Source organism: Sceloporus occidentalis, unplaced genomic scaffold, assembly GCF_023333645.1.
Source record: "Sceloporus occidentalis isolate IW3139 unplaced genomic scaffold, rSceOcc1.0.p SCAF_4, whole genome shotgun sequence".
NCBI classification, from domain to species: domain Eukaryota; kingdom Metazoa; phylum Chordata; class Lepidosauria; order Squamata; family Phrynosomatidae; genus Sceloporus; species Sceloporus occidentalis.
The window spans coordinates 176,683,118-176,697,896 of NW_028316984.1; the positions used below are offsets into that span (position 1 = coordinate 176,683,118).

At 42.3% G+C, this 14,779-nt stretch overlaps 1 protein-coding gene across 1 annotated transcript; it reads right to left on the reverse strand.

Annotated features, from left to right (window-relative positions):
* Positions 1–3,267: 3,267 nt before the first annotated feature.
* Positions 3,268–4,818, reverse strand: LOC149315060 (uncharacterized). Its single transcript, XM_089523168.1, has one exon. It carries the CDS (start codon positions 4,816–4,818, stop codon positions 3,268–3,270), a length of 1,551 nt encoding a protein of 516 aa, XP_089379294.1.
* Positions 4,819–14,779: the final 9,961 nt, after the last annotated feature.

Genomic DNA, 14,779 nt, shown 5'->3' on the forward strand with positions numbered 1-14,779 from the left:
ACCTGTTTAGCCTTCTCTGTCAGAGAGCTATGGTACCACAACAAACTACAAATCCTAGAATTTATTGCATTGATTCATAGCAGTTAAAGCAGTGTCAAACTGCATTAATTTTGCAGTATGGCAGCAGCAGCCTAGGTTAAGGACAATCCGGAATCAGGAATGAAATAAGTTTCAAAAAGAGGTATAACTCTCCCATCCACCAATTCTCAACAATACAACTCAAAGGATATTTAAATTCATCTCTGTAAGAGTGAACGTAGGAGGCTGAATGCTGCTCCAAAAGAAGGCTGTAGTTTTTAGATACTCACAGGATTCATATATGTGTGTAAAATAAAATAAAGTATGGCCTTCTGTTAGGAAGTTACATCATCATAAACCAACTTGTGATTACTTAAAGTTGAATTGCCTCATTATCAATGTTTATATTCTCAGGAGGGGAGCAGAGATGTAGTTACGCCATCAGGACCATTGAGCAAGTGGAGCCTGGCAGTATGGCTGTTGCACTATATGTATATCAACTTAAAAGAAACTAAAGGAGGATCTCGAAAAGCTACACCTAACAGTTACTTTTTGTTCATTTTTAAATATTATAATTGGTATCTTGCATAGTTTTCCTTGAGTTTGTTATTCAATATGTCTCAATGCACAAACTCATCCATTGCACAATAGGAGTCTTGCTTGTGCAATGGAATGTGTTGTATGGACGGGTGCTATATTTTGCATCATCACAATTCACTAGCATGTTTGTTTCTCATGATAGTGATACAGCTCCATCATTATTACAATGTTACACATTGTAACTTCAGATGCAGAGCCAAGATTTTAAGACATACACCCCAAAGGAGAATTGTTCTGCTCAGGATCTGTGAATTTCTAGAATTCCAGAATGGAATTTTGAATTGTTAGTTGTGGGGTAAGTTGCGTAAGGATCCCTGGTGGCACAGTGGTTAAATGCCTGTACTTCAGCCACTTACTCACAACCACAAGGTTGTGAGTTCAATCCCAGCCAAGGGCTTAGGGCTTAGGGTTGACTCAACATGGCATCCTTCCGTAAATCACTAAAATAAGTACCCAGCTTGTTGGGGGCAATTAGCTTACACTCTGTAAACCGCTTAGGGAGTGCTTAAGTGCACTGATAAGCAGTATAGAAATGTACTTACTATTGCTATTTGGGTGGGTGGAGGCAGTGGTGTAACTAGGGTTGGCGTCATCTGGTGTGGTAACTCATGGTGTCACCCCCTCATTGACTTTCTCCCAGATCACACACTATAGAATCCTTAGTAAAAAAAATGCACTAATGTTATTTGTACATTGTAATTCTCCTATATCACTGAATGTAATGATAATAATTGTGAAATAGAATAATAGAATCATAGAGTGGGGAACTACCACAAGGGTCATCCAGTTTAATCCCCTGCCATGCAGGAACTTTCAATCATAGCATCCCTGACAGATTGCCATCCAGCCTTTGTTTAAAGACCTCCAAAGAAAGGGACTCCAGCATTAGGAGTCCGAGGGAGTGTGTTCCACAGTCGAACAGCCCTTACTGTCAGGAAGTTCCTCCTAATGTTGGGGTGGAATCTCTTTTCCTGCAGCTTGCATCCATTGCTCCGGGTCTTAGTCTCTGGAGCAGCAGAAAACAAGCTTGCTCCATCCTCAATATGACATAAACAACTATCAAAATTAAAATTATACCTTTATATTACAGTATCATATGCACAAATACATAAATGTATTTACATATACGTAGTGAATATCTAGCAAAATGTGATGTGCTTAAAGAAAATTTAAAAAGAAAATAAATAAATAAATTTATTTTAAAAATAAATTTTGAATTTTGAAATTTATTTTTTTAAAAAAAAATCCTAGGGCCTCTCCGTTTTCTTCCATCTGACCCCAGCCTCACTCCCACTATCTCTTCAAGCATTTTGAAAGGAAGCAGGCAAATGCCATAGCCTGTTTCTGCCAAAACACACATATTTAAGGAGCAGTGGTGTCACACACACCTTAGGATTCACCTAGTGCGGTCTGCACCCTCTAGTGATGCCACTGGGTGGAGGAAAGAAAAGTGGAAGATAAGGAAATAAGCTTGTCCAAGTCACTAGCATCTAGCATAGGACATTATCAGACAAGGAAAATTGGAAGTATAATCCAGTGACAATCCGAATGCAATCATGGGGTTTAACGTTATTGCGTGAGAGGTGATCACACGCAAATTCAGGCAATGGCATGCTATTTTTGGGCAATGGGAAGCCAGTTCGAATGCAATTTGAATTCAGGTAAATTCGCTAAACTAGCGAATTCACATAAATGCATTCTGGCCCCACTTTCTTTTCATTCGAAATTAAGAGAAATTCTTGAGCAGTCCATACAATTGTGCATTTGGCACATTTGTGACAAATGTGACATCTGGCACATCCTGCACAAGAACTGGGGCATAACAAGCCTTTATGCCATGGGAATGGAGGGCCAGGTAATGGGAGCAGGTCAGGGCAGCTGCAAGGCCAGGATACTCTGGGCTGCTGAATATCCTGTCCAGTGCAGACAGGACTGTCATTGGCTAGGACAGATGAGAGCTGCACTCTGATACTATCAGTAGAGACAGATGTTCCCCAACTCTGGATTAAAAGTAAGGCTAGATTAAGGTCAGTGGTGTCCTGGAGCAATTCCAAACTCATGGTTCCCTGTGTGAGGATATATAACATCTTCTGATGAAATGCTGACTTCATGCTATAGCATCATTGGTAGCGTTGCCAGACCAAAAAGGAACGTTCTGTGGGGCCAGAGTCACTTCTCTTCAGGCCCAAGAGAGGAGATGGCCCTGGGCATTCCCAGTACCTGTGACCCAGCTGACATAACTGAGGCCAAGTCTCAGAAGATCTACAACCACCCCTTCCAGAGCCATCACAATAAAAAAAAAATTTAAAGTGCTTGTGAGTATGTGTATTGGGCACCAACCATAGTACTATGGGCACTTTGAAGCATTTTGTCAAATTGCACCATTGATAAACTAGCTTTGTTTAATATATTCTCTGGTTTAGCGTGCCTCTGCAACTTCCTCAGATCTTGAGATGCTGAATCATTCATGAGATGTGCTGCCTTAGGACCAATGGCACTTGAGGCATCATATTTGTTTTCATTTGCCTTACCGTGACCCATGCTTATGAACTACAGGTATGTTTTCAGTGGAATAAATCTTCATTTACACTGTTCACAGTATTTAATTTGTTGATTGTTATTGCCAGTATTTAAAATGAGTGAGTTTCACTAACAACAACAACATTTGAAAGAAGAAGGAGGTGGAGGGTCATAATCCTCTACCTCTTGAGTGACAAGGGAAGGTGCTGGGACTCTATAATTTTCTGACGATCGGGTGGCAAAGGGACTTGCTAGCAGAAAGGGCTGTTCTGTTCCTGACTGTCTAGGAGAAAGGAGGGCTGTTGCTGGAATTGACAAGATGGTATCCACAGACGAAACTGTGTTTATGTCAAGGCCTAGCGTTTCCTTCTCTGTACTTGGTAGGTGCGGATAGTCCACAAGTTTTTTTCCATCCCAAAAGAGGCTTGTTTGAGTAGTACTGTATTTAATGTCTTTGCCTGTTTTTTGTTGAAGCCACATTGTGTCCTCATCAATACTGGCTTTGTTTGTTTGCTGCAGTTGGGAGATTGTTTGGCTTCGTAGGGGATGGTGCTCAGCTGATCGCTGATGGCTATGTTGTGATGACAGCCCATCGGGTTGTTGAATACTCTGATGGGATTCCTGATCCTCTGGCTCTTGGCTTGGAGAGGGATATTCTTGCACTGACGGCCCCTGCATTGCAGTAGGAGAAAGAATACCAATGGCAGGACCAAGCATTTCCTCCAGCTTGCTTAGAGAGTGCAGATATTCAGCAAGTGTCTTTCCATCCCAAAATAAATTTGTCTGAGTATTACATTTCATTTCTTTGCCAACCTTTGAGCTAATCCAAACTGCATCACCTTTATTGCTCATTTCATTTGTTTGCTGCAGCTGGGATGGTATTTTACTCTCTAGACACTGGCCTTCAGTTGGCTGAAGATGGCCATCATCTTCACTTTGCCCTTCCTTTGGATGTTGAGCTTCTTCCCAGGGTTTCAGCTCCCCTGGATGTGGGATGGAATGGTCTTGATTACCCCTCTTAGACCTCTCCCCTTCTAAAACTTGGGAAGTCTGAAAGTAATCTTGGAAAAAATGTTGCTCATTTTCTGTCACCCTAACTGGAGTTCCATCTTCTTTTGTACCCACTGATTTGCTCCCTGCATTTTTGCTTCTGGGGGGTATCTCACTAGAAGGATGTAGAATTTCTGAAAGAGGTTTTGTTTCCCAGATGAAACTGGTCTGGTTAAACATGTCTTGCAGTTCTTTGCCAGTTCTTGTGCTTATCCAGTGTCCACTGTTATCTTTAGGGTTAGCTTCATTTTCATGCTGCTCTTGGAGAATTTTAGGGTTCTGTAAGGAGTGATGGCCAATGGAAGAGTGACCTCTATGAAAATCCGAACTTAAGAATTGCTGGCTGTAGTCGTGGGAATGTTTCCCAAGAAGTGTTGCATTATTTGTTGTGTTGCTACAAATACCTGTCTTCTGGTTGAGCTTCTGAAATTGTTCCTCCTTCACCTCTTTAACAGAAATTGTTTTTTCTTGGGATTTTCCATTCATTACTTGGTACAAAATTCCATTGCTCTGGGGCTTGTTCTTCTTGTTATTTTTCTCAGTAATTTCAAAGTTTGTTTCTTCAACATCTGAAATTATCTTGTCGTTTGTGGGAACTGCCAGGTCAATTAGGAGTTCCGAGTTTGCCATCATTCCTTTGTGTCTCAAAACTGCTACCATTGGTCAGTCCCTAAATTGGCCTCAGACAACTGTCCTATGTGAGACACTGAAAAGCCTCTCAACTACTAGTATTCTTCTCTGTTCTTGGAGGATCTAAAAACCAGGAATACCAAGAAGCATTTTATTCCATTAAGGCTCATTACCCCAACACCTGGACTCATTCCATCTGAACTCTAGTTTAGATGGATGTTGTATAGTCCCATAATTACTGAGATGGGTAATAAGTCTTTTAATTTTACTTTCTGTTGACTAAACTGAAATCATGGTCTTATATTAGAAAATTAGTCCTGGATATGTTGGACTCAGTGGTGTTTTCATTTCTTTCTTTCTTTTTACTGCATCTGCCACCCTGTTCTAGAATGCTTGGTTGATTTCTGTGACATCACTGTTTTTTCCAGTCCATCCATTCATTTGAGGGGTGCTGTCAGTTTCTTCCTCCTTCTCTTTTATTATAATTAGAATACCTAAAATCCACTAATGTGTTTTCACAGTGTTCTTACCCAAGAAAGGTGAGGGACTGCCAAGCCTGTTGGTTATATGCCTCATGAAAACTCGGGTTCGCAGTTTGGGAGTACTCCTGAATTCAGCTCTGAGCCTGGAGGCCCAGGTATCATTGGTGACCAGGAATGCTTTTGCACAGTTAAAACTAGTGCACCAACTGCGCCCATTCCTGGAGAAGTCAGATCTGGCCACAGTGGTACATGCCTTGGTTATATTCATTTTGCATTACTGTAATGTACTCTAAATGGTCCTGCCTTTGAAAAGTGCTCAGTCTATGTCATATGCAACCAAGGTGTTTGTTAGGAAAAGAGTCCTCAACGTTGCTTGGATTTGGGCTGAGAAATTTAGGCTCTTTGCCTAAAAATAAGTATATGCCTTGACCAAACGTGGCCTTTTTTGTTTTGTTTGTTTTGCTTTGTCTTAAAATAGGGATATGGGAGTCCAGAAGTCAGTTTTGCCCTTCCACAACTCATTATGGATTGCATGCCTCAAAAATGTGGATTTTCTTCTCTTCAAAAGCAGAAGTGACCAGCCATTCACTTCCTCATTTATTTAGCTATCCATCTGATTTATATTCCACTTTTCTCCCACTATGGAATCCAAAGTGGCAAAACACTCCCCTCCAATACACACTAAAACAAGGGAATCACATATTCTCAAAGCTTCTAAGGCTGCATCCACATGACAGAAATAATCTGGCTTGACACCACTTTAACCACCATGGCTCAATGCTATAGAATTCAGAGAATTGTAATTTGTTGTGGCTCCAGAGCCCCACTCTGGTGCCAAAACAAATTACAGTTCTCAGCATTCCATAGCATTGAGCCATGGCAGTTAAAGTGGTACCAAATCGGATTACTTCGGCAGTGCAGATGGAGCCTAGGACCATCTATTATCATTTTTACACCCCACCAAAGGGGAAGAAGGGTGTTTGAAAAATGTCCAGAGGGTACAAAATGACTTGGGAGAGTACATGTGACCCACAGTTAGGGTTGCCATTTCACGTTGGTGGGCGGGACTTTCCCGCCCCCTGGGGGGCGTGCCCGGTCCCGTCCCGACCCCGCCCCCGTCCCCGGGTGGCTGCCCAACTCTGAGCTCCCAGGGCTGCTGCCTGCCTTCTACAGAGTGCTGTGCAGTGCAGCATGTTTGGAGCAAGCAGCAGGACGACTGAAACTAGCAGGGGCGGGGTCTGCTGCTCTGCCCTGCCTCTATTGGCCAGCCCTCTGCCTCCTTATTTGGCATGCTCCAACGTCGAAGCAGGGAGGGCTTTGCACTCAGGCAAGCTTCTTTTAGTCCTTCCCCTCTTTCTCTTTCCCCTCCTTCTCTTCTTCTTGTTACTCCGTTTTTTTTCTTCTCCTCCTCTCCTTTTTCTTCCTTTCTTCCCCCTCCTCATCTTCTTTTTCTCTTTCTTCCTCTCTCTAAGCCCCCCTCCTCTTCTTCTCAGGGGTCCAGGGCTTCTCAAGGCTTTGCCCCCATTAGAAAAGAAAAAAGGCTTTGGATCTGTCCCATAAATCCCTCCTAAGTTGAGACATACCTGGGAAAAAGAGGGGGCGAGGGGTTTGGGGGGGTTGGAGGGGGCAAGGAAAAGGAGGAAGGGGGGAATTGCTAAGAAGGCTTGGGAGTGGGAAATGTAGTTTTCAAAGGCACAAAGGACTGCCTGTGATCTTGCAAATGCTATGGCTGCCTGGGGGTGGGAAATGTAGTTTGCAATGGCACAAGGGACTGCCTGTGATCTTGCAAATGCTATGGCTGCCTGGGGGTGGGAAATGTAGTTTGCAATGGCACAAGGGACTGCCTGTGATCTTGCAAATGCTATGGCTGCCTGGGGGTGGGAAATGTAGTTTGCAATGGCACAAGGGACTGCCTGTGATCTTGCAAATGCTATGGCTGCTTGGAAGTGAGAAATGTAGTTTGTAGTGGCACAAGGGTCTGCCTGTGATCTTGCAAATGCTATGCTTGATTGGGAGTGGGAAATGTTCTTGTAGAATTGGGAGGGGGGGTGTTTGGCCAGAAAGAGAAGTACATTTCAGCCTTCTGTCTAGGAATAATGCCAAAATGTCCTCCATTTTGAGCATGCCTAAGAAACATGCATTTATATTAACATTTTTAAAAAAATTATCAATTTTTTCATGTGTCCTCCATTTTTTAAAAAACGTGTCCTACATTTGTCCCAGTTTGGAGGTCCTGCCTTATGGCAACCCTACCCACGGTCTGCATTATTTCCACCTCTGGTTTTAAAACATTATGAAAATTGTGGACTCCATCTGTTTCAGCTGCTTCCAGGTTGCTGATCTCAGTGGCTGCTACAAGGTTTTTCATCCTGCCAAACTGTTGATTGCTGGAATCACTTTTGCCCTGAAATAAAGGCTGTCAGAGAGGGCTAAATGTCTCACAAAACTACAATCCCCAGAATTCCATAGCACTGAGCCATGGTAGTTAAAGTGGTGTCAAACTGGATTATTTCTGCACTGCAGATGCAGCCCTGCTCCAGACCCCAGTCATCTTTGCTGGAGAGCCTTGTTATCCCTTCTGCTTGAAGTACCCCCAACAAAGAGTTCCCACTTTTTTTTTTCCAATCAGAGATGTGTAACCCAAATCCTCCAACTGTCCTGGACTGGCAGGGACAGTCCCAGTTAATCTCTGCCATCTTGCTTTTTCAGCTGCCTTTAAAACATTCCTATTGCTCACTCTTTCTCCCACTTTCCCCCTATTGCTGCAAACTGAGTACAAAGTGCAAAAGCATTTTTCACTCCATTAACAAAACAGGGAGGAAAAGACAGGAGGGTTGGGATGGAATCTTGTCCTTCCCGGTTGTTTCAGGCAAAAGCAAATGGCTGCAGCCTCTCCTAGGTGGTCTATTCTTCTCATTTATAAATTTTGCCATCTTGTCCACACTCTGATGTTGACCATACATGTCCCAGTTTTCATCTATGAAATGTTGGATGGTATGGTAACCCAGCTTTTTCTAAGTAGCTGCAGGAGGTATCGATAAACCACTCCGCGAAACATACCTTTCAAGATGTGTTCTTCTCTACCTATTGCAGTCTTTAGCCACTATCCTATGACATGTTTGAGAGAAATTAGTTCTGTGTTAAAACCATTAATTTATTTATGTTGGTGTTTTTTTTAACAAGTGAAACCTTCTTGATTTAAATGTATGGGTTTCTATTGTTTGATGTTATATTGTACGCTGTCATTATTGTGGGACAGCCAGCATGCTGTAGTGGTTTGAGCGTTGGACTACAACTCTGGAAACCAGAGTCTGCATCCCCACTTGGCCATGGAAAGCCATGGATGATCTTGGGCAAGCCTTACTCTCTCAGCCTCAAAGGAAGGCAAAGGCAAACCCCCTCTGAACAAATCTTGCCAAGGAAACCCCCATGACAGGTTCACCTTAGGGTCACCATAGGTAGGAAAGAACCTGAAGGCACACAATCCTTGTTGTGCTACACTCTGGGAAAATCTGTTGAAGAGCAAGATCCAATTTCTAAAACATCTAATAGCTGTAGGATAAGAATAAAACTATTAACTATGCATGCTTAAAGGAGAAAATGTGTGTGCGTGTGTATGAGAGTGAGCAAGACTGGCTATTTATGTCTTTGACTGATAACATTGCTACAGCCATAATAAAATATTAAAGAGGAACTATCGCTAATGCTCTTAAAACCAAGTACCACTGAGCAACTGCCAAGGCTCTTTGCCACTTTTCTGGGCCCACTTCCAATCCCCAGAGCCTGCTGAACTTGCTGCTATCCCTTCCTGTGTTGATGTCTGTAGACATATCCTTTCTGAGTAAACAAAGAGAGAAACAAGGGGAAGATGCAATAACCTCTGCACACCTTGTCATCTCCTTCACCTCCTGCACTGTTAGGGCTAAGAGAAAGCAGCAAGCAAATAGGCTTTGTCCAAAAAGCCAAAGGAGCACCCTACTATGACAAGGAGCACCCTACTATGATCTTCCTGGCCTAATAACCTTATGAAACTTAGAAATATTGGTGACCACTGGAATTAATAGGAGGAGTGGAGGGGGAGGGTGCAGACCGCACTGGGTGACACACAAGAGATGATTATCATCTTGTGGGACTATACACCCAGAGGGATTGGCATGGCTACTGGGTGAGCAAGAAAGGGTGCTTTCCCACTCACCAAGTAGCTGCAATGGGGCCTCCAGAGGCTGCAGCACCACCCACTTCAATAACAGCAGCTCTTGGAAAGGCAGTGCCTTCAGGTGTGGTGTGGCTGCTGCCATGTCAGACCCTGAAGGCCTTTCTGGGGGGCAGGGACTGCCTTCTGGATCCAGTGTGGCTGCAGTCGAGATGGACCTTGAATGCGTTTCTGGGTGGGGGGCTTCAGTGGTCTGGGAGGGTGACTGGCTGGCGGTGGGAGGACAAGGCAGTTCATTCCCCTTCACACCAGGTGACACCAACCTCAGTGACACCACTGCTGGTGGCAGGATCAGCCCCACCATCAACCCTTCAGAAGCTGAAAAGGAAAAAGAGCCTGTTTACGAGTACAATTCAAAGTGGGTTTCTCAGAAACAAGTCATGCCAGACTAATCTTATCTCTTTTGTTGATATGATAGCTCTGTTTAAATATGTGAAGAGATGTTATATTGAGGATGAAGCAAGCTTGTTTTCTGCTGCTCCAGAGAACAGGACCCAGAGCAGTGGATTCAAACTATAGGAAATGAGATTCTAGCTTAACATTAGGATGAACTTCCTGAGAGTAAGAGCTGTTTGACAATGGAACACACTCCCTCAGAGAGTCGTGAAGTCTCCTTCTTTAGAGGTCTTTAAGCAGAGTCTCGAAGGGCATCTATTGGGGGTGCTATGACTGTGTGTTGCTGCATGGCAAGGGGATGGCCTTCGAGGTTTCTTCCAACTCTAGGATTCTATGGCCCAGTACAGACCAGCCGCTTGCGTCGATATTAGGGCTCATTATGACACAGCACCCATATTATATGCGCCGAGCCCTAATATTGGCGCCATTACATCACAAGGCTGCGGCCCTGTCCACACGGGGCTCAGCCTCATGACATAAGGGTGCTCGAGTGCCCACACGCCTCTGGGCAGAAGAAGCGTTATAGGGCTGTGTCATAGCCCTTATGACAGTGCAAAAAAAGAGCCACCTAGAGTAGCTCCTTTTGGACAGTGCATCTGTGCTGCAGCATGTGGATGCTGCAGCACAGACGCAGGGCTTACAGGGATGGCTTCTAGCTGCCCGTCTGTACTGCCCCTAAGATTCTATGCTGGTTTTGACTTATAAAGTCCTATATGGCTCAGGTCCAGGTTATGTGAATGACCTTATACTCCCACTTGAGCATGTCCATTCTTTGAGATCTTCTGTCCCACCACCCTCACAGATACCTCTGGTGGAAACACAAGAGCTGGCCTTCTCAATGGCTGCTTCAGGTCCTGGAACGCCCTCCCTGGAACTCTGCAGAATTAATGGTCTGACACCCTTCTTTAACTATCATGGCTCCATCCAATGGAATGTAGGGATTTGTAGTTTTTTGTGGCACCAGAGCTCTCTGAGAGAGAAAGCCAAATATTTCCCAAAACTACAGATCCTAGAATTCCATGGCATTGAGCCATGTCAGTTAAAGTGGCATAAAATTGCATTAATTTTGCAGTATAGAAGCAGCCCTAGGGAGATTAAACTGGCGCCCTCCTTGCTATCCTTAGCAGGTAAAGACCATTTTGTTTTAGCAGGCCTTTAGTGTCTGATTGCTTAGGGAAAAAAGGACAATCCAGAATGTACTGTATTCTGTTTGTTTTCTTTTAATGGTTTTGCTTTAAGCTGTTTTTATTTTTATTGTTAGTTTAATTGTATTTTTGATTTTTTTTTTGCATGACATTAATATTAAAGATTTAGATGTTTTAACTTTTATAAGCTATTTTGATTGGAAAGGAGGTGGGAAATAAATAAATGAATGCAATGCATGAGTAATAGCAGTTCAGAAACAATCATTTTCATTGTTGTCAATAATTCACTCCAGACCCAGACCTAAGCAGGTAACCTCATTGGTTGCCTTCTAGATCGATATGACTTTGTATCCTACTCTCAGGGCCTAAATACCCTAAAGGCACCAGTTCCCATCTGGTCTAGGAAGTTAAATGGGATCAGCTCTGGTTTTTACTTGGATGGGAGTCTGCCAACAAATGAAACCGCTGGGAGAGATCATCCGGAGACACGGGACGTGGTGTTATCAGTATGCCGATGACACCCAAATATGTTTTTCTGTGTCTCCAACTGATGCAGTGACTAAAGATGGCATCTCTCCTCTGAATGTTTGCCTGGAGTTGGTAATGGGCTGGATGAGGGAAAACAAACTCAGTTTGAATCCAGAGAAAACAGAAGTACTGGTGATAGGTTCCCCAGGCCCAGGGAAGGAAGTTTATCCACCTGTCCTGAATGGGGTCACACTTCCCCTGAAGGACAAAGTTCGCAGTTTAGGAGTACTTCTGGACTCGTCTCGTAACAGAAATTTCAGGAAATTTAAAGATCTAGGCCTGGCATAGCAATGATTGACAAGAGGACCTAGTAGACTGAAAATCCATAAGTTTATTTCCAATTGTCGACAAAGAAAACATTGAACTCAGTGGAATTCAAGTTCCAAAAAGCTGAGATCCCAAACAAGACAAAATGGCTCTTTTTATATTATTGAAGACAAAGAAGCTTCTTCAATACACCTGATTGGCTAATTACAATTTAAACATACAGAATTCTTACAATCAGAACAGAAATACATGCATACATTAAAACTGCATCATCACTCCTTACCCCCTCCTTTAGGAATTTAGTAGCTTTCCTTCTAACCTTGCTTTTGAACATCAACAATGTATCCTTATCTTAAATTGTGTATATTATGTCTAATTCTGTTGGTGCCAGCTTCTTACGGGTCATGATGCTGTTTTTACCCCTTTGCTCTAATTTTTTCTAAACTCCAAGCCTCTATTTTAAAAACCTATTTTTCTTTAACCAAAGCGACTCCATGTTTCTATGGCTTTTTATTTCAACAAGGAATTTCCACCACAGTCCCTGCAGTTGACATCTCAAGTAGATGGGACGGTCAGAAGTGCTTGCTATCAACTTCAGTTGATATGCCAACTGTGACCCTACCTGGGCCAAAGGGACCTTGAAACTGTGGTACATGCTCTGGTAACCTCTCATCTAGATTTCTGTAATGCGCTCTACATGGGGCTACCCTTGTACCAAGCCCAGAAGCTTCAGTTAATACAAAATATGGCAGCCAGACTGGTCAACGATACATCTAGGTTTGACCATATAACACCTATTTTAAAAGATTTTCACTGGCTGCCTATTCGCTTCCGAGCACAATACAAGGTGTTGGTTATTACCTATAAAGCCCTACATGGTTTGGGCCCGAGTTACTTGAGGGACCGCATCTCCCCATATAATCCGCCCCGAACAATCAGAACATCCGGGAAGAATCTTATGGAAATTCCACCTTCCAAATATGTTTCTACATCCCAGATGGCCTTTTCAGTGATGGCCCCGTGAATCTGGAATAGCCTTCCCAAGGAGCTCCGTTTGATGACCCCCCCCTAGAAACATTTAAAAAAAGGCTTAAAACCTTCCTTTTTTGTCAAGCCTTCCCCCGATAAATGAAGTTGTGTATGTTGATGCCATTGATTCCCTGCCTTACCTTGCTGTATGACTGTGTTTTAAATTTTGTATAATTGGTTTTTATCTAGAGATGTTTTGTAACGGTTTTTTATGGTTGTAATGGTTTTCTACGGTTGTAAACCGCTTTGATCTGTGGAAAAGCAGTATACAAATAAAATTTATTATTATTATTATTATTATTATTATTAAATACAGGTGTTGTAGGCTATATATTAGAGAGTCAGTGTGGCATAGTGGTTTGAGTGTTAGACTATGATTTTGGAGATCAGGGTTCAATTCCTGCTTGGCCATGAAACTCACTGAAAGACCTTGGTCAAGACACACTCTCTCAGCCTCAGGGGAAGGCAATGGCAAGCCTCCTCTGACCAAATCTTGTCAAGCCTTAGAAATTACTTGAAGGCACATAACAACAACAAGGCTATAATTTGTGAGAGACAATATGGTGTAGTTGTCTGAGTGTTAGACTATGATTCTGGAGACTAGGGTTCGAATCTCTGTTTAGCCATGAAAAACCACTCAATGACCTTAGGCAAGTTACACACTTTCAAACTCAGAGGAAGGCAAAGGCAAAGCCCCTCTGAACAAATCTTGCCAAGAAAACTCCTTGATAGGGTCTCCTTAGGGTCTCCAGAAGACAGTTATGCTTTGAAGGCCCAAAGCAGCAAAAACAAAGGCTACATTTCAGAAGAAGGAACTGGCAAAAACACCTCCTTGCCTAAGAAAACCCTATGAAATTTATGGAGTTCACCATAAATCAACTGGTGACTTGAAGGCACACACACTTACTAATCTCAGTAATTGCAGTTATCGTTGACTATTAATCCTGATAGTTATATATTTTTCTCCAAGATGGTTCTCAGTGCCACTTTTGCCAGAGAACACAATGTCGAGCTCATGTTCTGTTTGCATCACTAGGAGGGTGCATGCAGTATGGACCACACCAGGTGGCACCTTAAGTGGGGGTGACACCACTGCTCCCCAACAACAAAAACAATGCAAAACAGAATACAGAAAATAAAAGAAAGAAGAAAATGTTTATACAAACACATCTACTTTCCAGTCTCTTATTAAAATGCTGAAGAGAGGGGGTGAGGGAGGTTAGGCTCAATGAGAGGCTCCAGTTGTTGTTTTAAAATTAAATTTTAATTTATTTTTAATTAATTTTTTATAAACTAAAATTATTATTTTAAAATGTTCTTTAAAAACACCACATCTTATTAATAGAACTGGATAAGATGGCTAGAGGGTTACAAAATGCAGAAGTAAACAAACATATAGATATTGTAAAGTAATAATTGGTTTTTTGTTTTAAAATGGGGAGAAACTGCAATTATAAACTTTAAACAGGAATAAAGTTTAAAAGTGAGATATTTATGTTTGTACGTTTTGGAGAAGGAATGTGAAGGCAGGTTATTTATTTGTTTAACTGCCTATTCATTTATTTGTTTAACTGCCAAAGATATTAAATTACAGGGGCTTTAGTATGTGTAAGTGTAAGTGCAAATACTAGCATGTAAATGTGAACAGCAACATAGTAATGTAAGATGAACGATGAATGATTTTTGTCTTCAAACATGTCGGAAAAAGGGGTGAAAAGGAAAATCATAAGCAGGGACAAATATTCTAGTGTTGTAAGGGAAGGAAGTTGAGGTATGATAGAGACTGAATATGAGAGAAACATGTTGGATATAAGAAGTAAGGATTGATTTAAGAATTTGAAGATAGGTGATAGATGCTTTTAAGAAGAGACTGGTAAGTGGAAGTGTTTGTATAAACTTTT

Bases quoted from the DNA above. Each gene is read 5' to 3' on its own strand.
- LOC149315060 (XM_089523168.1), bottom strand. From the start codon at position 4,818: ATGGCAAACTCGGAACTCCTAATTGACCTGGCAGTTCCCACAAACGAC.